We start from the raw sequence: 27524 nt of genomic DNA, 5'->3' as shown, positions 1-27524 counted from the left end.
TCATCTCCAAACTGTCCCACCTCCAGAGACGTACTGTAGCTTTAATTAACTTCTCGGTTTCATTAATGAGTGGGATGGTTTCGATCACACACACACACACACACACACACACACACACACACACACACATACAGACTTGTTTCATTTAGATTTAACCTCAGGCAGTTGCGTTAACGAGTCAGGTCGGAGATATTTGTCTGAGTGCCGTGTGTTTAATGGCATTTAGCCAGACTAGTGGCCTGGATCCAGGGAAGACACTTGTTACTGTAGCAGTGTTGGGCCCGTTACTTTGAAAAAGTAAATATAGTTACTAGTTACTTACTACATGATAAAAGTAATTAATTACAAGGAAAGTAACTATTGTGTTACTTTTTTTATACAATGCTCAAATGTGACTTTCCTCCCTAACGTCCGTTTATATAACTACTGCACTAACCAACGCACTCTGTATTCCTCCACACAGACTGACTCTGCAACACGATGTATCACTCCGCCAATCAGCTGTTTAGATCAGCGGCGTGTGGAAGAGGCGGAGTGATACAGCGCGTTGTGGAGTCAGTGTGTGCGTTGGTTGGTCCCAGATAAACGTCTTTTTCTGACCAGTTGATGAACTGAAAATAATGTGTATATAACGTCCTACACTTACTTACACGGGTTTATTATTTATTTCCGATGGGACTTCTTGAGTCAAGTAACAGCGCATTTTAGTGTCAGTAACAGTAACAGTAACAGCGTTGCACTGTATCAGGGGAAACAGTAACTTAACTTAAATTACTGAAAAAAGTAGTGCTGTTGTTAGTAACGCCGTTATTCCTATCACTGCTTGTTAGTCAAGACCACAATATCTTAAAACATCTACTTGACACAGATGTTTTAAATGTTGTTTTTCCTTGGCGGTCACCTGAGTTTCACTATGTCCCTCTTCCAGGATCTTCTCAGTCTCGATTCCCAAGTGTCCCAGTGAATTCCCACATATGCTCCCGCTGCCTGCCGTTTGCTTCACACTCAGTGTTACACAACAAAGCGCGCTGTGTGTATCCTTGAGGAAACCTGGGTTGACGCATGCTTCGCAGGCTTTGCAGTCGTCGTCTTCTTCTTCTCCTTCTCCTCCTCTTGCATTGCGGCGCCTTCTCTCGGTTCGTCACCACCGCCACCTGTCAAGACGTGAAACACTGTGTATCATGTCATCTGGGTTGTCATACGGGCGCATCCTTGTGTGTGTGTGTACACAAAATACAAACAAAACAAGGTCCATCGGGAACACACAGCTCCACAGTTGCACCAGTGGGACAGACACATTTTTAATAGATTGTTTAAACATAATACCTCAAATAATTTAATACAACAACTCTTTCTGATACTTCGGAGGCGGCGAGGTTATCTTTATACCTTGTTTGCTTCTTTTAAAAAATACCGTCTCCTTTTTTGATTTAGTTGAAAAAGTTTAATCCTCACTTTCCAATATTCTTTGGCTGCGGGCTGTAAATACACCAGAGACCATAATGGAAATACGTTCAGGCCTTTTATTGTTGCATCCCTGAAACACCCAATGTGTTGTATTTCATAAATATATTTCATGTTGTCAATAATCCAAAATTGCATTACATGCTCCGCACATTTTTTTTTTTTTTTTGCACACACGTGGAATTTCAATGAAGCCAGTGAGAAACTGTTGTCACTGTCAACTGCAGGGGTAATAGGTTGCTGCCGAAGACGAGCCGGTTTCTGTGGCAATATACTGTGTGCACTCGAATCAGGAATGAAAGTGTGAATTCAATATCTGCAGACTGGCCCCTGTCTCTGCCTTAAGGCTGAGTTTTAGATACGAACAGGCTATCAGACGTGAAGAAATGCTCTCAACAGGGAGTCGGTCCTATCTCTGTCTGATAGGAGGGGGATGGCAGGGGGGGAGGCAGGAGGGTTAGACTGACCTGTTTGCACCTGGTAGTGCAACACTATCTCTGCTCTCACATACCTGAGGTATTTCAGCCCGACAGTCAGTAATGAACTGAAAACAAACCCAAAAAAAAGGAAAAATAGGAGAAATTTCTCATCAGTTTAATCTTGGACCTTGATGATCTGGAGAAATGTCTGCTCAGCATTTAAATAGATTAGGAGTAAGTACAGGGCAGACAGCAGAGACAGGGATTATCATGCATTCATAGTGGTTAGACCTCCTCAAAGTTTTCAAATTATAAGGCACTTCTTCATATTTTTTCTTTGCAGCATTAATCTAAAAAAGGTCTGAAAATCGATCTGATCATTCATATAACATGTTCTATGAATATAACATGCGGATAGCTCAGTTTTCATGCAGATACAACTGAGTCGGCATTAATGTACGGTATGTATACGGATAGTATAGCCTACATATATACTGTATGATAAACTGTATATATTATTTCTCTCAGTAAGAGGGTGTAGTTGGAAAAAATCTCCCACAGACTCATAACCAAGTATTGATAATAGGTGAAGAAACGTGGAGTGTAATTAAAAAAGAAATCTTAATCCAAAATATGTTTTTATTTTATTATTTTTTCTTTATAAATGAGCAGAAAGTGACCTCATATTGTATGAGGTTAATCCTCAAACCCTCAGGCTAGAATACGCCTCACTATCATGGCACTGCTGGGACCGATCACATCTCAGGCTAATTGAAACTCTCCCACCCATCGCTATTCAGGATTACTCGTGTGCATTTAGCTAATGATTGTGACATTTCCAACAGCACTTGAAGGGAGCATTTCTACAGCCTGTTGAATTTTCCCATTTGCCCTTAACACTTTGGGAAATCAGCAATCCAGACTTGAAATCATTTCCTGTCATCATCGTTCCCAGCAGCAGCAGCAGCAGCGATGGTGGCGGCGGCCTCACCGGAGTCCTGCTGCAGCACCACTATCTCGATGTGGGTTTGTTAGCATAGCCTAGCGCTAACCAAGTGTTAGTGCCTGAGGCTCAGGGAGCTGATAATGATTTATCCAGACCTGTGGCGCTTAGGAAATAGGGCTTAGTCTTTAATCTCAGGGATGACTGACAGCTCCGATATTACTCTGTAGTTTTTAATAACAGTCGGTGCCGTGCCATGAGAGACGGAGCGATGAACACAGCGCTATCAGATGTTTGGATCATCTCCCAGCCCTTCATGCTATGTGGTGCACACACACACACACACACACACACACACTGAAGCACCCTGCTGCATGAGAGCCACCTTAGGTTGTATTTGTAGTATTTGTGTGTCTCTCTGTGTGTACACTCACCAATTGACCACAAAGATGAGGCCCGAGGCAAAGATGCACTGACACAAGTTTGTTTTTAAATGCGGTCGTGAAATATTTAGTAGCTACGGATTAAATTTTAATGGGAATTTAAACGATTTCTTGACCCTCAGTCTGTGTGAAAATCAACAATGGATGTTGGTTTCATTCGGTTTTTGATACAGTTCTTCTGAGTCTTTATTGTAAACCCAGCCTCCAGTGGACTGACAGACAGATCAAGCCTCGCTCTTCGTCTCCCCAGTGTCCCCTCCCTCTGGTTTTGAAATAAAAACTCCAGCTCAGTGTCCCCACTCTTTCATTTCTCTACCTCTGGCCCCAGTCTGTCATTCAGTCCTTCATTCTGTCACTCCTTTATTTCTCTTGCCACTGTCACAAGAGTGCTCGTACGCTTTGCCGTCTCTCTCTCTCTCTATCTTTCTGCCAGTCATTCACTGTATCTGCGCCTCGCACGCCCCCTCACTTCACCTCCACCTGGCTGCCGTTCGTCAGCCATTCTTCCTGACTTTTGCAGCTCGGCCGCTTTTCCACAGTTTGCGTAACTCATTTGCCCTTCCACCTCGACTCTGCTTTCTATTCACTCAGATAGCCCTGCTTTTTTTCCCTCCCTCGCTCTGTATGGTAACGTTTACCTTTCCACCCTGAAGACCACTCCTCCCTCTCTCCATCTTTGCTTCCTCCCCGACCCGAATGACTGGACCACGTATGGCAACTATTCATTAAGGAGCAATTAAACACACTTTTATACCGTATCTCGTAGCAACACAGTAAATGGATTCATCCCTCTCTTATGAGGAAGTATATAGTTTTCTCTTTGCTGATGCAAACTCCCTCCGCACCTTTTGTTAATTTATTTATTTTTCCTTCCACCCATTTAATCTATTTCTGAATATAGATACTGTACTGTATGATATGCTTCATTTAGACTAGAGATTCACTATTCACCAGCAGGAATTAAGTCTTACTGCTGTGAAGTGAAGCTGGCAAGAGGATAAAAATACTTGTTGGAAGAACATTTCCTTCACACGCCAGTATGAGCTGGTATAAACCCAAAACATATGACATACAAGCTCCATGCAGGATTGTTAATAAGCTCCGTAATTAAGCATACTCTAAATAGTCAGTATGCCCGCTTTAAATTTGGCGAGTTCTTTTGATTAAAACGTTTTTCAGAGAACACAGTGCACAAAGGAAATGAAGGAGCTGATCACAGGTAGCTACGCAACATTTCAACAAATTGCCAACGGTAGCGAAACAGCTTCAAGGGGTCGTATAAAGTTTATTTGTACAGCGCATTTCAGCAACAAGGGAGTTCAAAGCGCTTTGCATAAACCATAAAAAATGGTAATGTCTCCTCCTGCAGGCTCGAGCACAAAAACCTTGTTAACGACATCTTGTTTTGTCTTTTGTAAAGTTCAACAAGCGGAGCTTTTCTCCAGTCGTAGCCGGTCTTGACATTTGTACTTGTATCTTTTCCTCGACACCCTGACGTGTCGCAGCAGGACGAGCACAGGTGTAACTGATGTGTTAATTATGCCTGCGTTCCTTTTACTGCATGTGAACAAGTTCCAGGACTTTAATACTGCGCTTGTTCGCTCGCTGTCACGGCGCGTTGGAGACCCTGAACTGGAGAGCGCCGTCGTTAATGTCATTAGTTACACCTGAGCTCTTCTTTTCTAATAACTAGTTAAAAAAAATGTCTGCTGCAAAATAACTTAACTGCAAATAACATAATTTTACTGAATATACAGTATATGTGCATTGTAAAATAAATTTTACATGTCACAGAAAATCTAGAGATGTAGAAATTAAATTCAGTGTGTCGAGTTTGCATTTTGATTTTCTGGCATTAACTTTGTTTTTGACGGGACAGTGTGAGTTGTATAACAAGGGGTCACATGGTTACATTACTCTCATTACAACAGCCACTAGAGGGCTTTCTCATTTCATCACATAAACATTATCAGGGCATTTTTAATGTTCTTTTTCTAAGGCCTCAAAATTTCATAATAAACCGTTAATCAGTACACAGCATTTATTTATGATCTGTATTATATAACATATTTTGTCCTGACAGATACCAATTAATCTGCAAAAACCCAAACTGCACTCCAACTAATGCACTTTTCACTGATAACTTTAGTTTAAAAAGCACTTTTTTATATAATTAATTTGTTTTCAGATTTTCCCAGTAGCTGTCTCATTACCTGCAATGAAAGCATTTAATGTTTTCCACTGTACTAAGTGGCTCACCCATTTCCTTTGTGTTGTATTATGCAACAGTAATGTACTGAGTGATATTACTGTAAATCATTTATTCACTACACCACACACTCAGTCAGTCATACCTGCTGAGAATCATCGCCATGTGGCCACTGTGTCTCGTGTCGCTGCATCACCGTCAAACCTCCCAAAAATGATGAATTTCATGTATTTTTCTGTAAATAGATGCAGTGTTTAGGTACATGAAATAAAAGCAGCGCTCCAGATCTGCTTCCCTCCTGCCCACTCTCTTCTTCTCTGCCTATTTTCTGCCGATAAGTGGGTGGTAGATGGATGTACACAACTGAAGGTTGTGCCTCTCACAGTTGATCAACATGCGGAAATGATGACCTCACACATCACTGCATCAGTCAGCTCAGATAAATCGATGAACTGGTCTTTATTGTCAGGCATGTTAGCGTAAATGATGATGAACAAATCAATCCTGAAGTGATGCAAAGGTGATTCCCGCACCTGTGAGTAATACATATATAAACCTGGAAAATGGTTGACCAGTTTTTCATGGAAAAAAAAGTTGTCCTGGAAAATTATTAATCACATCATGATCAGCTACCAGAGCTCTATTTGACTTTTTCAGACCCCACTAACGATTTCTTTTCCAAAGAAGTTTCTAGTGAGAAAACTAGAGACTTTAAAGCAGATATCAGTGGAATGTTTTTGTTAATATAAGTCCTAAATAGTCCTATTTTCCGTCAGCAATCACTTACATGAAGTATTTCAGCCTAAACACGAGTCTCTCCGTCACTCTGCTCTGCTGTAACCCGAGGAGAAAATTTTCCTTGTGGGATACAAGTGTTATCCAATGAGGGGAGAGAACGGCATGAAGGGCTGTGTGTGCAGCCAAGGGATGCGCGTGAATGTGGTGACGTAGCACGAGGACCAATTGATGCCTGACAAGGGCGGGGGCTGCTAACTCATGGTGCGTTCAAGGAAACTCGTACTTTGTGTTTTTCCTTCCTGTGAAGTCATACCAGTTCGATCTGGTACGAGTTCACGGGTCGGAAGTTACGAGTGGCCATTATAGGGAACTTTCACAGACAACAGGACGGTAAAAACACGAGCTACGGGTTACCTGGAACGCTACCAAGTCGTAGTTGTGACTTGAAGCTGTAACTTACGGTTTCAAAAGCCTGCCTTGAACACAGCATTAGCCGAAACGGCCGTGCCACTGATATCTGCTTTAAGTTTATAGTGTTTCCAGTATTGGACCTATTGTCTCCTCTGCTGAGTGACAGATGGAGGAGCAGCAGAGAGCTGTAGTGGGCGTGGTTTAAACACAAAAACAACATGTTTGCGTTGTTCTATGATAAATTTGTCATATTTTCTATTTCTATTATTCAATTTTAAGTATGTAAGAGATTATTTCATAGATAAAATAGAGCCATATACTGCACATCTTTAACTCAGACTTCTGGGGATGAGAGAGGAATAAACATAGAAACAAACTGGTTAAATGTACACAATAAAATATAAGAGCATTTCTCCAAAGCATGAATGGGACGGGGGATGTGATAGTGTACGGCGTAGTAACAGCCGGAAATGTCCTGGAAAAGTCCTGATTTCAAGGAAAAATGAATATTTCTTGTTGCACAATCTCAATCATTACTGCAGTTGTTTGTCTTAAAGTGAACATAACTTATCTAAATACCAATCAGTTTCCAAGGTGACCTGCTTCGTGCTGAAACCTGTAGATTCTCAATAAAAATGCAGGTATGCAGAACGATGCAGCCGCCGTCTCGCCGTCTGATTCTCAGACGTTTCGGCAGAAAGGGAGTGGTGAGTTACTGTAACATGTGCAGCACATGCGCAGTGCAGCGTGATTTTGTACTGTATCTTTCTTTTGAGCTTTTGACATTTGGATTCCCAGGTAAGAGACATGCAGCAGCAGCAGCAACACACAGGGGACAGAGCTGCAGTTTGTTTTTAAGGTCAGGAATGGATAAGTAATGAGGGTTGAAACAACAGAGGGGAAGACCATCGATTGTTTACAGGGGGAGAGGCCTGAGGTGAGCTGAATTACATTCCTGCTGAGTTATCACCCTCCAACGTGTTGTCAGGACGTCAATCAGCTCGACTGATGTTACTTTTATTTCTCCGTCTTCACTTGAAATATATCGTTCTCAGAAAGTATTTTTGAGTCTTGGATGTAACTTTCCCTCCAACTCTCTCCTTGAACCTTTTACTTCTGCAGATTTCTCAGCTCTACCTTTGTAATGCTGATATTTTTTCCCCCCTGTCTAGACAAACACACACACACTCACTCAAGCACACACATACACGCACATACCTGCTGATTTGATTGCTGTGTTTATCAGCTGTACACTTTTTTCCTCTCTCTCTCTCTCTCTCTCTCGAAGGCCGAAGACGCTCAGTCGCCTGAAAAAAACAACAAAAAAAAACAGGAGAGATGCTGGCGCTGGGGCTCTCTGTTGCCATAGTGACTAACGGGCTCACCTGTTGCCAACAGTTCTCGTCTTTAAAAAGAGGAGATGCATGGAGAGGGTGATAAAGGATCGCAAAAAAGAGAGAAAAGAAATGCACAGCGGGGCAGAGAGAGGCTACATACAGAGTTAGCGATGTGTGCATTAGAAATAAAGTGTGACTTAATGATGCCTTCAAGGTGCAGTCAAAATGTAGGACTTTTATGTAAATCTAACCACCCATTGTTATATTGCTTGGACCACCTCCAGGATCGCTCGCTGTGTCATTTATCTAACCAGAAAGATTTGCAATGTAAAGACTGGTGTCATTGTACGAGGTAACAATGGTCTGGTCTTTATGTAATAATTCACAAAACTGACACATTATCAATGGCCAGTGCTTCAGATACTGATTACGGTAAGAAATCGTAACAATCACCTAGAAGACAATGGAGGCAAAACAAAAAAAAAACAGATGTTAAGGGCCGGGAACAAAGGTCGCCATGTTCAGTCGTGTTTATCCTTTAAAATGTTGCAGATTAGTCATAACTAAAGAGCTTTCAGCTTCTGTAGGAAATTATGACAATTTCGGTCCATGTTAACACTTGAGGATGAATCATGTTTTCAAGCCTCATTACCTGCAGACTCTTAATGGGTGTGTGTGTGTGTGTGTGTGTGTGTGTGTGTGTGTGTGTGTGTGTGTGTGTGTGTGTGTGTGTGTGTGTGTGTGTGTGTGTGTGTGTGTGTGTGTGTGTGTGTGCTCTGTACTCTGAAACACAGAGACAACGCGGCACAGTCAAGGTACAGTTACGTTCACCTTTCGAATCGTATGAAATGGCTCTCCAGTGGAGGACTGACGATAATATTGTTCCACTTCCTCCCATTGTTATTCTTTCACAGTACGAAAAACACCTGTTTTAATCATTATGATCCAGTTTATTAATTTCTTTTTCTCAGAAAAAGCAGACATGTTTCTTCTCAGACCTTCACTTTTTCTTATTATCAACGCCTGTTGCTTCCTGGCTTTTCTCTCTGTGTTGTCATTATGTAATGGTTGTTATATGAAAATGTGTGTGGATGTGATGAGGACGGTCAGCAGGTGCGAGTTAAAACCTGTCCGACACCAGAGAGAGACTGATTGTTTGAGTGGTGAGGAGGCGACAGGCAGCAGGAGTGTGTGGTCAAATGACAACATTGGAAATGCAGTGTGAGTGTGTGTGTGTGTGTGTGTGTGAGTGTGTGTGTGGGGCAGCGACTGAGCGAGCGGGGGGCACACGCAATTATCCAACTGACAGTTTTGATTACACCACTGTGGAGTTTGCATTTATACGAATGTGGACAAGGCACCGCTTGTATTTGTTCTATATACTGACTGTGTTGTGAGGCTATGGAGAGAGTGTGTGTGTGTGTGTGTGTGTGTGTGTGTGTGTGTGTATTTGTGTGTGTGTTTGTGTGATGCTTATCAGTGGTGAGATTGTTTACATGGACTAGTACACAATCTTAACATGCAGTGACAAGAACCAGAAAAGAGATCTCTACGTGCCACCAAACACACACACACACACTTATACTGTATTTTCTATCCAATGCAGCTCACTGTTGTGTGTGTGTGTTTATGTGTGTTCGGTGTGTGTGTTTGTTGTGTGTTTGTTGTTTTGGCAGATCAGCCATGACATTACAGGATCACACCAGGGGTTCTGCATCATCTAGCACAAATAACCTACAAATCACAGTAGTCACAGACAGTACACGTTAAATGACTGCTAGCCATGTTGTTGTGTTTATTAAAGATGTATGAATGTAATATTTACACTTATCCGCCCTTTAATCTGCTCCCATTCATTCCCATGTAATATGTAAGTCCATTAACAGACTTATAAAAGTTGCACGAGTTGCGTCAAAATGCTACTACGTGATAAAACGCAGTGGAAATGAATGGAAACGTGTCAAAAATATTAATAACTGCTTCACTATTTGCTTCAATAATTGATTTTTTTGGCCACTTGGGAGAAACATGTCAAGATGTGAACACTGTACCACACAGACGCCACCCAACGATAAACTTATAGGTTATTATGTCTCAGCAGACATGGAGCCACATCAATATTTATTTGTGTTTTTGTTTACAACTCCAGAGAGAAATATCCCGCTGCTTCTCTTCTCTACCTTCACTAACTTTGTCTCCCGTCTGTTGCCAGACAGGTAGCTCATTGTTGGTTTATTGCAGCTTTTGTTTTGACAAGAACAGCCGCAACTGGGAAACAAAGCTAACGAGAGTTGTGTGACTGAGCAAAAAACATTGAATTTCATTTAAATTTTACAATCCTCAAACTTCATCCACATCTATCTTTGTTTCATCCTTGAGCTCACATACCTTTCTCACTCTCTTGCTCAGTTTACAGCTCCACTAATCAATCAAACTCAATAAAGTTAACATTTAGGTTCAGTCACACTCTGTCAGAGACTCTGTGAGGCTAAAAATAACCAAGAGCATAAGAGCTGTTCCCTCAGGAGCAGAGTACAACCTGAACCTCAGTACAGTTCTTTGCCACAGTCTCTCTTGAAATGTGTGAGAACGACACTGATCTAGTCAAGTGTAATGATATATATACAGTAATAAATAAATAATCAGAGTAGATGAAGAATAAATAATGCACCTTCTATTTATCTGTGCATCGTATGATGAGGAGCTCAGCTTTTTTCAACATGCGAGATGATTGCTGTGACCTCAGGTGTAACGTGTTTTCAGATGTGAACATAAGCATGCATAATCTGACAAGCAGGGACGCACACACACACACACATATATACACACACACACAGACACGCATCTATAATTACACAAATACAGAGAATCAAAAGAAGCTTTCAGCGGCTTCTTTCACCCCACTGCACACAGACAGTGAGCAGGCCCCTGAAAGCATCCCTTCAAAAAGGAAAATAAATAAATATATAAACAAAACAAAAAAAAAAGATAGTCAATGTAGGGTAAGGACGCCTGCCCCAATGAGATCATGCAAACATGAATAAGTTCAGACACTCACGCACACTTTTGGACCCAGACAGTGGCGGAGCAGAGGTTTAAAATCCCAGCCAGGAGTTTTTGAACAAACAGCTTTTCTACGGCGGAGCAGAAGATGCATTACCTCGCTCTTATCTTCCTATTTGCAGCTTTGGTTGTTTTGCACTATTTGTTTTTTTAACCTCATTGCTTCTCTCTTTTTCTTTTTTGTTGTTTACTGGGCATTTAGATATTACAGTATATTTACAGGGAAATTGTACATTTCTTGTAGATTCAATAGTGGTATCATTGTTTTGACGGCCATTTTATGCAAATTTAAGATTTAATCCTAATCAGTGTGTGTTTTTTTTGTGTGTGTGTGTGTGTGTCCTACTTGCAGACGACGGGCCGTACCAGCGAGACCCTCCTCCCCCGCCTCCTCTCTGTTCTTCCTCCACATCAAACGCTCTGTCGGAGGATCGCAGGAAGAGCCACATCCCAGAGGAGTTCGCGGGCCTCCTCCATGGATCCTCCCCGGCCTGCGAGACCCCCGACACGCCTTTCCACCTCTACAGCCCTAAACCTCGCAAGTACGCCGCCGCACACACAGACGTCGTCCAGAGCAGTTTGCTGCAAACCCCAGAATACAACATCGTGATCGGAGGAGGACCCACTCAGGTCTTCCCCAGGTCAGGCGGCGGCGAGTTGTCGTCGTCGTCGTCTTCGTCGCAGCAGCAGAGGATCACCAACGACCCCCAGAAGCCGCAGGTGGTGTACCGGACTATCTTCCACACCCGGGTCAACCAGGACCAGGCCGGCGGTCGAGCCAAGAACTGTGATCAGGTGGATCCGCCTCGGGCGTGGGCCACGCTAGACCGCCCGCCGTCCTACTCCTCCGGGCAGAACAGGGAGCTTGCAGGAGGCGCGGCCAAGGACGGTTCGTCGGGGGCCGGCTACGAAGAGAGGGCGTGCACCCTGGGGAGGATGAGGTCGATGCCCCGCAGTGTGTTGGACCTGCAGTTGTCCAAGTCTCTGTCCAAGTCTGACTCCAACCTGGTCGCTGTGTCTCCCATTCAGGTGGGTAACGTCACTGTTGGGGGTTTTCTAAATCGACCACTTCTATTTACAGTCTCAGCTAGGGATGTCACGATCACTTGTTTTCATTATAAACCGCGATATTAAACGCCACAATTAATTAATCGTCATGATTCCTAAATACCGTCACTTTCTAAAAAAGATTATGTTGGAACCATATCGGCATATCCAAATGTAACATTGAATTGGTAGGAATTTAAATGTTAGTGTATCATTTGTAATAAAAAAAAACTATTAAAATAAACTTTAAAGGGATAGTTCACCCTAGAATGATATTTCGCTCATTATCTACTCACCCTCATGTTGACTAAGGGCTGGAAGAAGTCTCAGAGTCCACCGTCCCTTCTCTGAGTTACAGGGGGTCTTGTCGTAGCAGTGCATGTCCATATAACGGTTGCAAAGGGACACCAGAGCTCTTCGTAAAAAAACACACACAAAAAAACATCCAAATACCTCCATGATGCTCGTATGTAATGTCCGTCTTGTGCTGAAGCCCCAAATTGCGTAATTGTCCCGAAAAAAATTAAATAAGTCTATATTTTAAGCTTGTTTGTAGCGGAAGCTTCTCGAAGCTCCTCTTCCTGGTCCGTCCAAATCTCGCGTGATTCGCAGTAACCGCACTGACGCCGGCGCAAATCACGCGAGATTTGGACGGACCAGGAAGAGGAGCTTCGAGAAGCTTCCGCTACAAACAAGCTTAAAATATAGACTTATTTAATTTTTTTCGGGACAATTACACAATTTGGGGCTTCAGCACAAGACGGACATTACATACGAGCATCATGGAGGTATTTGGATGTTTTTTTGTGTGTGTTTTTTTACGAAGAGCTCTGGTGTCCCTTTGCAACCGTTATATGGACATGCACTGCTACGCTGAGACCCCCTGTAACTCAGAGAAGGGACGGAGGACTCTGAGACTTCTTCCAGCCCTTAGTCAACATGAGGGTGAGTAGATAATGAGCGAAATATCATTCTAGGGTGAACTATCCCTTTAACATTTGGTATAGATGAGAATTAAAGCAGATATCATCGGCACGGCCGTTTCGGCTAATGCTGTGTTCAAGGCAGGCTTTTGAAACCGTAAGTTACAGCTTCAAGTCACAACTACGACTTGGTAGCGTTCCAGGTAACCCGTAGCTCGTGTTTTTACCGTCCTGTTGTCTGTGAAAGTTCCCTATAACGGCCACTCGTAACTTCCGACCCGTGAACTCGTACCAGATCGAACTGGTATGACTTCACAGGAAGGAAAAACACAAAGTACGAGTTTCCTTGAACGCACCATGAGTTAGCAGCCCCCGCCCTTGTCAGGCATCAATTGGTCCTCGTGCTACGTCACCACATTCACGCGCATCCCTTGGCTGCACACACAGCCCTTCATGCCGTTCTCTCCCCTCATTGGATAACACTTGTATCCCACAAGGAAAATTTTCTCCTCGGGTTACAGCAGAGCAGAGTGACGGAGAGACTCGTGTTTAGGCTGAAATACTTCATGTAAGTGATTGCTGACGGAAAATAGGACTATTTAGGACTTATATTAACAAAAACATTCCACTGATATCTGCTTTAATGACTTGATTATTTACTAAATTATTTGTGTAAATAATTAGTAATGTAATTATATTTTGACAACATTTCATAGTGTTGTGAATTTAATTAATGCATAATAATTGTAATACCGTGGTTGTTTCTCAGACAGTAATCGTACCAAGAATATCTATAATCATGACAACCCTGGTCACAGCATTAAACTGTATCATGACTTGTAATGGAGCGCAGCATTTGTGTTGCATTATGAAGGTTAAACTTTTGCACCATCTTTTTACTGCTCCGTTCTTCTGAGACAAGGATAAGAGGCCAAGCATAACATGAAAGCCGCTTTTAAAGTTAAAAAAAAGAAAAAAGTTTATCTTTATAAAACTTAAGGTCAGCACCAAGTTAGCAATTAAAGTAAATCCATTTGACCGTAAATATTCAGTTGTATAAATTATGCAGTCGTGGAGGTCGTTTTGCATCTTGCTGTATCATGCAGTGTGACTTCAGAAACAGCAGAGAAACCGGTCCAACCAATGAGATTACTCACTAATCTGGGCCACAGTGCTCCCTGCTGTGCAGCACATTTCACGAGATGACTTCTTTAATTCACAGTAAATAAATCATTAGTTAAATACATAGTCTGTTTGATGAAAAAAGCGTCATTATAACCAAAACTTTGAAGCGCTGTAAAAGGACTTGGTTACGCTCTAAACTGTTTTCAGAGCTTAGTTGTTCATACTTTGGAGGTTAAAACATTTGGCAGCCTTTGTACTTTACTGCGCGTAGTTTAATAAGGCTTGAAAACAAAATGATTTTCGTCCGGTCCAGGAGGAGCACAGCTGGGGGTCCGGATCTCGGGGCCAGGGGCCTGGAAGTCCGAGCCCAGGAGAGGGTGCCAGTCCAGGGGGACGACTCGAGAGAACTCCGTCCTTTACCGCAGAGTGGGAAGAGGTAAGAGGACACATTTTTTGGAAAGGGGATGTGCGGCTTTGTCCTGGATGTTTGTGATCAATAAAGAGATGTTTGAAGGGAAAAGAGTGGCATGTGACACTACATGTGTTTCTGGAGTGAAATTGATTAAACCCGTCGTGTCTTTCAAAGTGAACTGCCTCTGCAGGGGACAGTGGACAACTCTGCACCCAGAGCTGTGAGCTGCCTCAGTTTTTTCTCTTTGAAATCCACTCAGTTACAACAGTGGAGAAGGAAGCCCCAGTGCTAATTTAACATGCTCCCACATTGATTTTCCTCTGCAACCAAGCACCGGAGCTGCAGGGAAGAGCAGATATCAGAGAGAGAGAGAGAGAGACGTTTCTATTATGGAGGGTAAAGAGCGGAGGTCGAGGGTGTGCTGCTACGTTTCTTGGTGTGTTTGTGCCTCAAGCTTCTTTGATTCATTATATTTTGCCTTTTTATAAAGACTCAAGGATCACAGACGCATTGGCCTCTGCTCTTTGACTGTCGTTCACCACAGAAAATGTACAAAAAACTAATGCTTCTGCCTATTTAAACCTTGAAAAACAAAATTTCACACATTTCTTACACCACCACTGCTTTGGGAGGAAATCGTAGGTGATAATGAGAGGACTTTATTAGTCGCTCTACTTTTAAACGAATGCTAATGCATGTAAGTGCATGTGCATGCCTGTACACATCTGTACTTCATATGTTCATTAGCTCCTCAACACAGCTCATAACTTGCTGATGGTGATGAATTACCATATGGAATTTGCCATAATTCTCAGCAATTAAGGTGACCTTTCCTGTTTAATTGCATGCTACGGGAGGATGAGATAACATGGCTTCAGGGAAATTGCAGAGTGATTTATGGGGATTTCAGAGGGGGAAAGAAAAAACAAAAGTTGCTCAATTTGCAGCACATGCCCGAGAAAGAGTTGCGTTATTTGCAAAAGAGACGAATCACGAGGGATGTCCCACACAACAGTCAGTGATCTGAAGATATCCATACTCATTAGCGCTGCAGGCTAGAGGAGGAAGATCAATGCATGTTACAAATGTGTGCTTTAATCCGGCATTACCTTGGCAATTTGCTGAGGTGTTGAGATTATTTGTGGTTTATCTGGCTGGTAATTATTAGCTGTGTAGGGAAATCCCAGATTCAGACAGACCTTTTCCATCACATTTAAGTGTTTTATCTAGAAAACGGGAGCTACGGTTCTTCTCTTTTTGTAGTTATGCCCATTTTTTCCAATCAGTAATTAAGTTAATTGCTGAGTTGTTCACTGCAAAACAGTGGGCAAACACTAAAATGAGGAACCACAGAGTGTTGGCCTCCATAAACAGCCCTTTTCACATTACTCATAGTGATCCGATCAGCTGCCGGTGCCATAAACACACTGGTTAATACAGCTTTAAATCACTTTTTTGTATTTTTACATGTAAAGTGACTGTGTAACCCAGGGGTGTCAAGTGTGCGGCTCACAGAATGAATTTGCCAATAGAAGACAGAAGAGGCATGATATTGTTGAAATTGCATGTAATTTTAATGTTTTGTAAGAGGATGGTTCATTGACTGTGAACATCTTAATTATATACTTGTTCTCCTTTATACTAAAGCAAAGTGAACAATTTTGGGTAACCCTTTAATTTACAGGCCGCTAATTACATGATAATGTCAAGAAATAGCCAAGAAATAACAAGTAATTGTGTCATAATGTCTAGAAATATCTCAATTTCATAGTAATGTCGAGAAATATAGCCAAGAAGTAACGATTGATTGCGTAGAAATAGCGTAGAAATAGCCCAGAAATAACGGTCAGTTGGAAGGACTTGGTGGAGAGAAAAGTCAAAGCATGAAAAGCATGTGTAATCTCTTGACTTAAAACATGACGTTACTATGAAATGGACCATAATTTCTATGCTATTTCTTGACATTACTGCGCAATAACTTGTTATTTCTTGGCTTTTTCTTGACATTATCACGTAATTATCACATAATTAGCGGCCTGTAAATTAATGGGCTACCAAATTTTGAGTTCTCTTTATTCATACGTTATTACCATACGTTACTATGCTATTATTATTTTACTGGTCTGGCCCACTTGAGATCAGATTGCACTGTACAGTATGTGGCCCCTGAACTAAAATGAGTTCGGTGTAACCTCTAGGTTACATACAGTATAACAAGCGGTGCTTTGTGTGACACCAGTTTGTCCTGCTCCAAATCTGAGGACAAGCTCATGGTCTGGCAGCTTGTAAACACTTGTTTGTCTTTGTGAGACCTCGCTCTCACAGCTCTGGAGCTGGACCAGTGGCGGCGAAGCCAGGTGTCTCTGGGTCAGCGGTCGTGACGGGTGGATGGATGCGATGTGCAGGTCACATAGATCAGTGGTTAGCGGCTGGTCCGGGGTCAGGGATGAGCAGTCGACAGCAGCCAGACACTAATGAAGCCGCAGCAGTTCCCTCCAGTTCAGTCTCTCTCTTCCTTCATCTCTGAGTTTCCTGCGAACACACCTCCCCTCCCCTCCTTCCCTCCTTCCCTCTTGCTCCTCCATTGCCTTTTCCAGTTCACAGAGGGAATGATTGACATTCAGTGTGCTGGCTGGCGTAATGATCATGTTATGTGACACTTGAATCCAGAAATAGGGGGTTATCCTTATTACTGAGAAATGACTTTTGTCCCCTCTGTACGTTGCTATACATCTCTCTAATTCTGGTTCTCCCTCTTCTCTCTCTCTCTCCGTTTGTCCAGATCGACAAGATTATGAGCTCTATTGGGGCGGGAATAGGCAGCGGCTTGGACATCAAGGAGAGCACCTCAGGTAAAACAACACACACGTCTGTATGTATGTATGTATGTATGTATGTATGTATGTATGTATGTATGTATGTATGTATGTATGTATGTATGTGTGTGTGAGTGAGTGACTGCAACTGAAAGGATGAGTCTGCTTCACTGCAAACTGGGCTTTATTATGGTATTTCATCACTATTGGTTATGATTGATCTGCCCTCACCATATTTATAATGAATTAATTTCTGATCTGAGAACAGTGACGTCACGTGTAAGAACCCGTAATCTCTTGTTTATGACAAATAAAACTACACAAATATACATCGCAACGCGTATATGATAAATAACGTTGTCCACCATTCTATTAATCGCTTTCTCGCCGGCTTTGTTGTAAACAAACGCACATGGCCAGGCGGAGGGTTAGCAAAACAGCAGGAAAACGACTGGACTTGCATAGTTGCTCTTTAAGTGTCACAAGTACAAAAGGTTTGAAAGGATGGACTCAGGGTGGTGAAGTGGTATTACTTTGCACTGGTGAAATGACACAGGTGAGAAACTGTGAGTGTTTGTTTTCATAGATGAAGAACAGACTCTGAATTCACAGGAGCCCTTCTTGAAACGATGGTGTTCGACTGATAATTGTCTCTTGCAGCTTTGATATAACTGATCAGAAAGATGACCAATCAGGAGGCGTGACTGTGTGTGTGTTTGTGTGTGTGGATGGGTGTTTGTGGGTGTTTCAATCTTTTCTGACTCTTGAATTAAGTAAAAAAAAATGTGTGCGGATCAAATCCCTGTCTGTGTGTCAGCCTCTTCACCTGCGCACCTTCCAAAATCCTCCGCTGCTCATCTCTATTTACTGCGTTCACCCCCCCCCCCCCACCCCCACCCTCTCCCTGTGTTAACTCCCCCATCCTCCACCTCCTTACTCCCTCCCTCCCCTCTTCCTCTTCCTCTCTCTCTTTTCATCTGTGAATGCAAAGCCTCTGCTAACCATGGTTACCACAGGGAGAAATCCTGTTTGTGCCAAACCAGCGCAGCGCAACCCCCTCCCTCCCTCCCAACCAACCACCCCCACACACACACACACACACACAGACACAAACACATACACCGCACGACACATGCATATAGACGCAACTGCATACATACATATACTCAGCGTGGTTTGTGTGTGTGTGTGTGTGTGTGTGTGTGTGTGTGTGAGTGGGAGGGAGCTTGGCTTCTTGCAGACAAAGAAGCTGGAGCTGGTTGTGATGGCTGTTATCAGCAGAGCGAGCCAGATATATGTAGAGCGTCAGGGCAACGAGAGAGAGAGCAGGGCAACGATCGACACCTCCAGAGGAGATAGAGACAGAAGGTAGACGGAAGAAAGTGAGGGAGAGAGAGAGAGAGAGAGAGAGAGAGAGAGAGAGGGACGAGGGAGGAAAGCAGCGCTCAGAGAGGAGAGAGAGAGAGAGAGAAAGAGAGAGAGGAGGCTGCAGAAGCATACAGATGAGAGTGGGAGTACTTGATAAAGAGAAATCTACAGCGCAGGCAGCTCTCGCTCTTTCTCTCTCTCTCTCTTTCTCTCTCTTTCTCTCTTACACACACACACACACACACGTACACTTTCGCATACACACGCTCAGGGGAGCAGCCGAGCGAGCGAGCGCAACAGCTGAAAAAAGAAAGCGGGTGCCGTGTGTGTGTGTGTATGTATGTGTGTGCGCGACAAACACACGGGCAGCAGCGCTTCTCTCTCTTTTTGCTTTTTGCGGATCTGTAACAACTCCTCTCCTCATCCCTCGTTACGCTCGTCTCGTCCCAACATCTGGCAGGATTTTACCCCCCAGGACGGACGGACGGACAAAGCTCTTTTTCTGGATACAACTTCAGTATCTTCTTCTTCTTTTTCTTCTTCCCTTCCTTTCCTTTCCTTCTCCTCTCTTCCTTCTTTCCTCTGGCTGGATTCAGAGAAAGCAGCATCTGGACGCATTTAACCCTTTACCTGCTTGCACCCCCTGCATGCTGACCCCATCCATCCTCACCATGCCTCAAGCCTAGCGACTCCTTCCCCCTCCTCCTCCTCCTTCTTCTTTCTTCACCCCCACCCCACCCCCACCCCCTTCTACCTGCCTCTCCTCTCTCCTCCTCCTCCTCCTCCTCCTGCTGCTGCTGCTGCCTTGCCAAGAGACTCCTCAGAAGAAGCATGGCGGGCTCGTTCGACAGCCACTTTGCCCGCCATAACATGATGTGGCAGTGCCAGCTGTCTCAGCCGGACTGCCGCTGCTACCGCGTGGACGGCTACTCCCTACTGAAGCGTTTGCCCCTCCACCCCCTCATAGGTCCCCGCTGCCCGCTGCAGTCCGTCGGCCAGTGGCTCGACTCCATCGGCCTCGTCCAGTATGAGAACCACCTGCTGGCCAACGGCTTTGACAACGTCCAGTTCATGGTGAGTCGCTTTTCTCAAGTGTTTTTTAGGAGGCACTAGGGATTTTTAATGCTGAGAGTTCAAGATGGTTTTGATCATCATATATTTCTCCTCCTTTCTTATTCTGTTTATTTTATATACTATATATATATCTTTGGTTTTAAATGCAACCTCCGCTCTGTGTTTGTCCCACCTCCACCTAAGCTCTCAGCTCCGCCAGGTGTACCTCTCTCATCTCTCATCATTATCTTTTATCTTTATTTTTGCAGTGATTAGCGAGACTTGTTTTTTCCTCTTTGACTCTGCATTCCTTCATTTCTGGATTTCCTCCTTTTTGTATCATCTTCTCCCTCTCTCTCTCTCTCTCTCTCTCTCTCTCTCTCTCCCTCACCCTCTCCCTCTCTCTCTCTCTCTCTCTCTCTCATTCTTGCTTTCCCATCATCACTGCCTCTCCCTGCTGATGCCATGTGAGGTCCTCCTACGCACAGAAATCCTACGCCACATCTCCACCACCACAGCAGAAATCCAGCCCCAGCATTAAGCTGCACACACACACACATACACACACACAGAGCCACACTGCACTTAAGATGCATGTTGAATCCCTGTGTCTCTGCCATGGTGTTTTTCTGCATCTGCATACACATACACATGCACATACACACAGAAACACTGCAGGTACGACCACCTGTAGCCTTCAGATGCAGCCTGGTCCTGTTAGAACCGACGGTTTGTTCATCTCCAGTGACGTAGGGGGAGAAACTCGCATTCAGAAACACTTTTGATGTGGGTTTGCATGTGTGTGTGTACGTGTCTGTGTGTGTGTCTCTCACAGGATGAGAGGGCAAATGAACGATAAAGTAGGAAATAATGAGAACATGGAAAAGCAGAAGAGCTCAGATTGAGAGGAACGGCATCAAAGGCAGAGAGACGAGGGACGGAGCCGAGCGACGCTGACTGGATGAGTTTATCTGGAGTCACTAAAACCTTCGTAGATCCAAAATGGCAACTTCTCAGCACTAAATAAGAAAACATGTTGTGGGGTTTATCTCCGGGATTATCTCAAGGATTTTAGAACCACCAGTTCTGGTTTTTGGTATTTTTAACAACCAGCCGAGGAGAAGTTAATCTCTCATGTTTTTGGTTGCAGCTGATTGGTTGAAATTATTTCACAAGCTGTTTAACTTACAAGGTTTTAACACGGTGGCTTCATTTTATGACATGACGCTGTACATGAAGGCATCCATGCATTTATATACTGTATGTGTATGTAAATGTGTGTGCGTGTCCTCCACTCAGTGTGACCCGCATCTGTTGCTTTGGTTACCCTGGCAACAGGAGGAAATCACAGAATCTCTCTGTCTCTGTGTGTCTCTCTCCCACACGTGGTCAGTGTGGATCCGTGTTTCTGATTCTGCTCACAAGCGTCTCTCAAGCATTTTACATGAATTATTAGCTGATTAGTACCAGGGCTGATAGGAGAGTGTGCGTATTGTGTGTGTGTGTGTGTGTGTGTGTTTGTGTGTGTGTTAAACAGGACACGCTTGCCCCTCTCTCTGTATAAGGAAAGGTATTTATACAAAACTACATCTATTTTCACCTAAATCAGAAAGGATAAGGTTCATATTAGAAGCTGTTATTGGATGTTGTTCATTCAGTTGGTGACATCCCAGTCTCATTAACACATTGATTGATTAACTTCAGGTTTCAATTTGGCACAAACATTGACTCAATGATGAAAGAGTGGTTCGATTTTGGAGGTCAAAGGTCAAAAGCCATGGGTGTGGTGGCAATCTCACAAAACATAAAGTGTGTCCAAGCAAATTTCCGTCGGTAAAATTTCATGATGTGTTTAACATAGAAGAATACATAATATTATTGAATGGCCCCATCACTAAATATTGTATCGTGAAGGCACATGCATTCGAGTAATTTTCTAACCGAGTAACCTAACCTGGTCTTTCTCGAGTAACCGATTACTTTAATAAAAATAGAATGACTCATAAATGTGCTCTGTCCATCAGACTGTTTGTAGACTGAAAGCCTATTATCTAACAGACCTATTGTCTCCCTCCCTACGGCTTACCCCGCCCGAGGGAACCACCACAGATTCTTGTAAAAGGTTTGAAAGTTCAAGGCTCGATCCAAAACTGCTTTTACACAGCAAAAAATCATATTGTTTGAGCTGAAACTGTTTAACACTATGAAAAACCCAATTTTTTTTAGGTTAACCGGGTAATAATTCATAACCAATTAGTAGATTGCCCACTTGGGTACTAATAAAGGTTGAATTTAATTCATACAAACTGTCACAATGTTACTATTTATTGTATTGATGGAAATTGGCTTAGGACACACTTTAGTTTTGGCCTCATGAATCCCCAGACCTCCTTCAGAGAATATCTTCAGATTTGGCACAAACCTTCACTTGGACTCAAGGATGAACTGGTTGGATTTTGATGATCAAAAGTCAACATCCAGTCTGACAAACCTCAAATCTAATTCTTGTGTTACCCAATCTTTAAGAAAACCTTATACATACAACGCATATAAGTACATTAAACATATCTGGCTGTTTAGCTGCTAAATGATCCACTGCAGCACCACCAGCCTGTCACTGACACTGTCTGTTTGTTGTTTGGCGCTGGGCGGACAGCTGCCTGCAACAGGTGGAAACTGCACTGCTGAGGGCAGTGAGGCTGAAACTGGAACAACTAATGATGTGAAAGAGCTAAACCTTCACACACAGCTGAGAGAAATCACAATGTTACTCCATACATCTCGTTTTTGCAAATTTAGATTCATTTTTTTCACCTTTTTCTGTCAAATACCTCCAATTTACTTCTGATTTTGAGTTGAAGTCAATTTTTTTGTAACTTTTTAGCATAGCTCACTCCCCTCAGACGTTGACTCATTAGTTAATTGGCTGTTTACTTGCATTGACTCACTGTCTTTCTGTAGGGTTAAACTAGTGGAGTCACTGTTGCAGCTGTGAGGTGTTCAGGCATCAGTTCACATCTCTTACAACCTGTTTACAGAAGCTGCATTTTATTTTTTGCTCAAAATGTCTTTTCTTCATTAGTAAAGTCCCCAGGTGAAGCCTCCCTTCATTAACTTCCTCTGGTGCACACACACAAACACACAAACACACACTATCATATCACTGTGCCAACATATTTTGCTCTCATTTGCACCTAGTTTGTAGTCTCTAACAGTTTTTGGCAGTACTTGTGAGAGACTTGGGGATTTTCTGCTCCCGTGGCCTCGCCCCTCTTGTCTAAAAATGTTTCCTCAATAGCTCCGTTGCCTCCTCTGAAACGCCTTTAGATACAATTAATATTGAAAAGAGCCGAGATGAAACACTAAGTTGCAAACATCATGGTGACTTCAAAGTCCTTTCTTTGTGAGTGGGCTCCTCTCGGTGTCTCTCGATGTGTTGAGTCGTTTTAGTGTCCCACTTGCTGGACGGAGTTTCGCCCTCTTTGTTGTTCATGACATAACAGGAGGCGGTTAATGTTTTTCAACCTTGGGAAAACTCAGTAGTTACCACAAATTGATATTAATGCAGCTGAGGCACAGGGCACTGGGATTACTTTGATGGATATTTGAAGCAATGCTTTTTTTTCTTTTCTTTTTATTCTTAAAGTGGCTGTAGATCCTTCAAGGAGAAGTGTGGGTCAAATTAATTTCAGCACCACTCCTCTGTGTGAGAAGAAACAACGTCAACTGGCAAATACAGACTCAAAGAAGTCGCGGCATTGGAAAATCAAAGCAATTTTTTTTTTCATTTCGATATCAGTTCAAGTTCATCTGTGGATTTAAGTGGTTTGCAAATTAATTTGACCTTGGATCAGATCCGTATCAGTGTGTGACGGCAAAAAAGGCGTGCAGATGTGCACACATAATACATAAACATTGCAGTTTCCCCATCCGCACATTACCATTTAGCATTAATGGGGGGCACTAGAGTGGGCGTGTCTGGTCACCTTTACCAGCCAGTAGAGGACACGTTCTGCTTGACTGATGGACAAATAGCAGAGGGGTGTAGCGGTTGTTATGGAGACGGCAGGATTGGAAATGAAGGGCGCGGGATGAAGACCAAATTACAGCCAATTTTAATGACTGTACATAAATGTGTATGTCAGTCAGGAAACGCAGATTGTGTGTGTGTTCAGATGTGATGCAGACGATAAAAGCAGCCACGACACAAATTAGTTTTCTGTCTCATGTCGGTTTAGATGCAAACAAAGCCACATGCCATGTCTGTTCACCTTGGTTTGCTTAACAACCCAAACATCTACCAGGGAAAATTGCCTGCTCGTGCCAGTTTGATATCCAGGCTGAGAATTAGCTGTGGTACAACCTTGAAGGCTACTAATTTTATACACTTTGGAAATGAAAAAAATGACGCTTTAATTGATTTATTTGTGGCTTTATGGGCGCAGCACAACAAGCTGTAAACATCAAGGTTCATACAATGAATTTGCAAATCAGAAGTCTCTTATTTACACTTCGAGCATCATGGATTTGCAGTTAAATTGCTGGTTTATTTGGCAAATGGAAGCAAAATATTCACTCATTGTAGCGGAGGGACTTTGTTTTTGCTCTGCTGTATTCACCGGCTAATCACTAACTTTGTTTGTCAGCTATTTGGTGCCGGGCAGGTTGTGTGCACTGCAGTGGGTTTATTAAAGATGTTTTCTCTTCCTAGCTATTCGCTGGGTCTGATACTGTAACAGTGAGACTGAATTGAATTGTTCAAAGTCACGGCTGTAAAACCAAAACAAAGAGCTGAAAGATGCTAAAATGCTGCATTAGAGCTAAGGAAACAAGGAACAGCTTCCTCAGCAAACCCTTTCATCCTTCTGTCTCTGTCTTTTTGCCCTTCACTCTTATGTTACATATTAATAGATAACAGGGATGTTTAATTGTGTTATCTGCTGGACTTTAAATATGAAGCAGTTCACAGCACATTGCGAGGTTTTAAAGTAATTGAATCAAAGAGGAACGGCCCGCAGCAATGTGTCAGCTTCATACATGTTCACACCCACTTAGCGGTGCCATCTTTATGGGACTAGTCTGCCCCAAAGAGCTCATTCACCTTCACTAGTCCTCTGATTGCAGCAACACTGTCCCTGTTAACACCCGTTACTGCCATAAAACGTACACGCTAAACCTGGCACACCAGCACAGAGACACTCAAATATGTGACCAGAATATGTGAGTGACAGCAGAGGAGATAAGGAGGTGGAGAAAGGAAAAAGCCTGATTTACTGCAGACCGCTTTTAATACTAGAGAAAGAGGAAAACACACAAATACTGAGGTTAAAGTAGAATAAATCCACATAAAACCTCTTTGTCATTGTTGTTTTCTATTTTCATGCAGCACAATGAACTGATAGAAAGAGAAAAACCAGTTGATGGAGACAAAGGTTGAGCAGAGTTAGGATTGTACATGGAATTACAAAAATGAACGGTGTTAGATAGATAGCAGAAATGAATAGATAAACCACAGTGTCATGCAGTGTGCGTTGATAAGAGCAGCCGCCAGGCGACTGAGATTAATATGACCCAACTGCTCTACAGAGGAGCGCAATGAAACAATCGTATTAAAAAATGAATTTTTGTCGATATTCATATTCAGAAGCAGCGGTACCACTAATCCTCCTCGTGAAGGAGTTTATTATTCTGGAAGAGAAACTCTTCTGAATAACAAACTGTCACTGAGCGGGGAACTTTAGCTTTAAGAGAAACTTAAGTCGCTGCCTCTTCACAAAAAGCACAAGAAGATATCTAACACCTACAAAAGTCTCTAAAGAAACCAAAAAAAAAAAAAAATGAACAGGGAGAAGGTCTGAATAGCAAGTAAGAGAGAGGCAACAAAATAATGAGAAAAAAGCGCACAGCTGCTTTGATATCAAAGGAGCGGAGCCTGGCAATGAAATGAGACAGAGGGAAGGCGAGGGATGAACAGAGAAAGGCATGAAAAGAGCAGAGGAGAGAAAGAGCACGAGATACAGTAGGCCGAGCACGATTTGTAGTATCACCTAAGCTCGTTGGTGCTGATAATGGCATTCGCTACCATGGCTGAATATCAATTTTTTTTTTCTTCTGCTCTACCGGTAGTTTCGCCTCCCTCCCCTGCAGTCGTACATGATTTTTAATTTCTGTGTTCAGAGAGTGTGTGACCCACCGCGGCGCCGTCATTAAAAACCGTGGTCAAAGGATCGCCAACAAACCACAGGCCGGGACGATTGTTTCAACACTGAGGACGCTGAACCCCAGTAAAATGGATAGTTAGTGCTCATACCAGAGCTGCACACCATGTGTTTAGCAATTTATCAGACACAATAACTGTTCGCTCCCGGAATAAAAAATAAACAATGTCGGCTTTCAGAGATAAAGCAGAGCCTGGCTTCTGTTGCTGCTGCTGCTGCTGCTGCTGCTCTCTCTGTTATGCTAATTCCAGTTGTATTGATGTATTCATGTGATATTTATCCCATGATCCATCATGTGCGCTCGGAAACTGGCAGATGTGGGGCAACCATAATGTTAAGATAGAATATGACACGGGACAAAATAGGTTTAGAGAAAGAGGAAGAACAAACATTAAGGAACTCCATCTTGCTCTATCAGGAGCCCAAGCGCGAGCAATTAGTCATGGCTTTGAACCCCCCCGCCCCACAACGATCTACTCTGTGACTCATTACTCTGCTGTGAAGTTGTAGCATGGCGAGTCCGACGTCGGCTCTGCTCTGCGCTCTATTAATCAGCCTGGGAGCTGATCTATGAACTTCACTTCTTCTCACAGAGGCACAGGTTGGCGAGGAGGATGTGGAGGGAATGAAAAGTCCACGGCCGCTGGAAGAGTCCGGCGAGCCGAGGGGACGGACTAATGGGGCCCCGGAGACAAGTCCCACTAATAAGCCTCCTGCTGCTGCTGCTGCTGCTACATCACACAGTTTTAAAGCAGGACCCCTTTTCTGTCCAACGTGTCGTCATTTAAACTTTTGATTTGTCAAAGTAAAGTGTAGAGAACATGCTGGATGATCATATGGCACATGGATTTAAGAACATGTGTTTGGTTTAGAGATGTGAACACGGAGGACAGATATTCATGAGAATGGAAACACTTCCAATAACTATAATAATTAAAGAGGAACTATGCTACATTTGAACTTTAAATAAACAGCTTTAGAGTAATTGTGATTAAATAAATGACTTGTAACTTGTTGTGAGGGAGAATGGAAGCTCTCTGCCTTCCACGTAGCGTCTCTTGGCCGAAAACTAACCTTGCAAGATCAGACCCTCCAACACGGTGTCCCAGCTCTCCTCACAAACACGCCCCGTAACCCGTAATCTCTTGTTTATGCCAGATAAGACTAACCCATACACAAATATACACATCAAAACATTGTATATGATATACAACGTTATCCACGGCCAGCTTAGTTAAAAACAAATGCACAGAGCAGAAAAGCAGCCAGATTTACAGTAGCCCCTCTTTTAGGAGGTGGATGTAAAGTATACGAAGTGTATTGTTTTAAGGCAGAACAGTTATCTCTTCACCAAATTAAAGCACAGATTGATAACCAGTCAGATACTGTACCATATGCCAGATATCATGTTCCCAGCACGCTGCGCATATGAGGCTGTCGATCAGCCACTTAGAGCAGCGTGAAAGAAACTGTGTAAGCTCAAGTTTGACTGATACTGTAGAATAAAACATCAGTGATGCTGAGGAACAGGCCAG

General features: G+C 43.0%; 1 protein-coding gene across 4 annotated transcripts in view; it reads left to right on the top strand.

Annotated features, from left to right (window-relative positions):
* The window catches only part of anks1b (ankyrin repeat and sterile alpha motif domain containing 1B), a 223172-nt gene that overhangs the window by 146003 nt on the left and 49645 nt on the right, over window positions 1-27524 (top strand). For all 4 annotated transcript variants that reach the window (XM_085769577.1, XM_085769576.1, XM_085769578.1 and 1 more), the window contains 4 exons: window positions 11380-12056; window positions 14436-14558; window positions 17317-17386; window positions 19686-19792. In XM_085769577.1, the coding sequence (XP_085625703.1) occupies window positions 11380-12056; window positions 14436-14558; window positions 17317-17386; window positions 19686-19792 (977 nt within the window). The remainder of the gene's footprint in view (window positions 1-11379; window positions 12057-14435; window positions 14559-17316; window positions 17387-19685; window positions 19793-27524) is intronic.

This window comes from Trachurus japonicus, chromosome 23 (genome assembly GCF_045865225.1).
Source record: "Trachurus japonicus isolate A0001 chromosome 23, Traja_1.0".
NCBI classification, from domain to species: domain Eukaryota; kingdom Metazoa; phylum Chordata; class Actinopteri; order Carangiformes; family Carangidae; genus Trachurus; species Trachurus japonicus.
The sequence above is the reverse complement of the archived record's forward strand: the minus strand, read 5'-3'. Positions and strand labels throughout refer to the sequence as shown.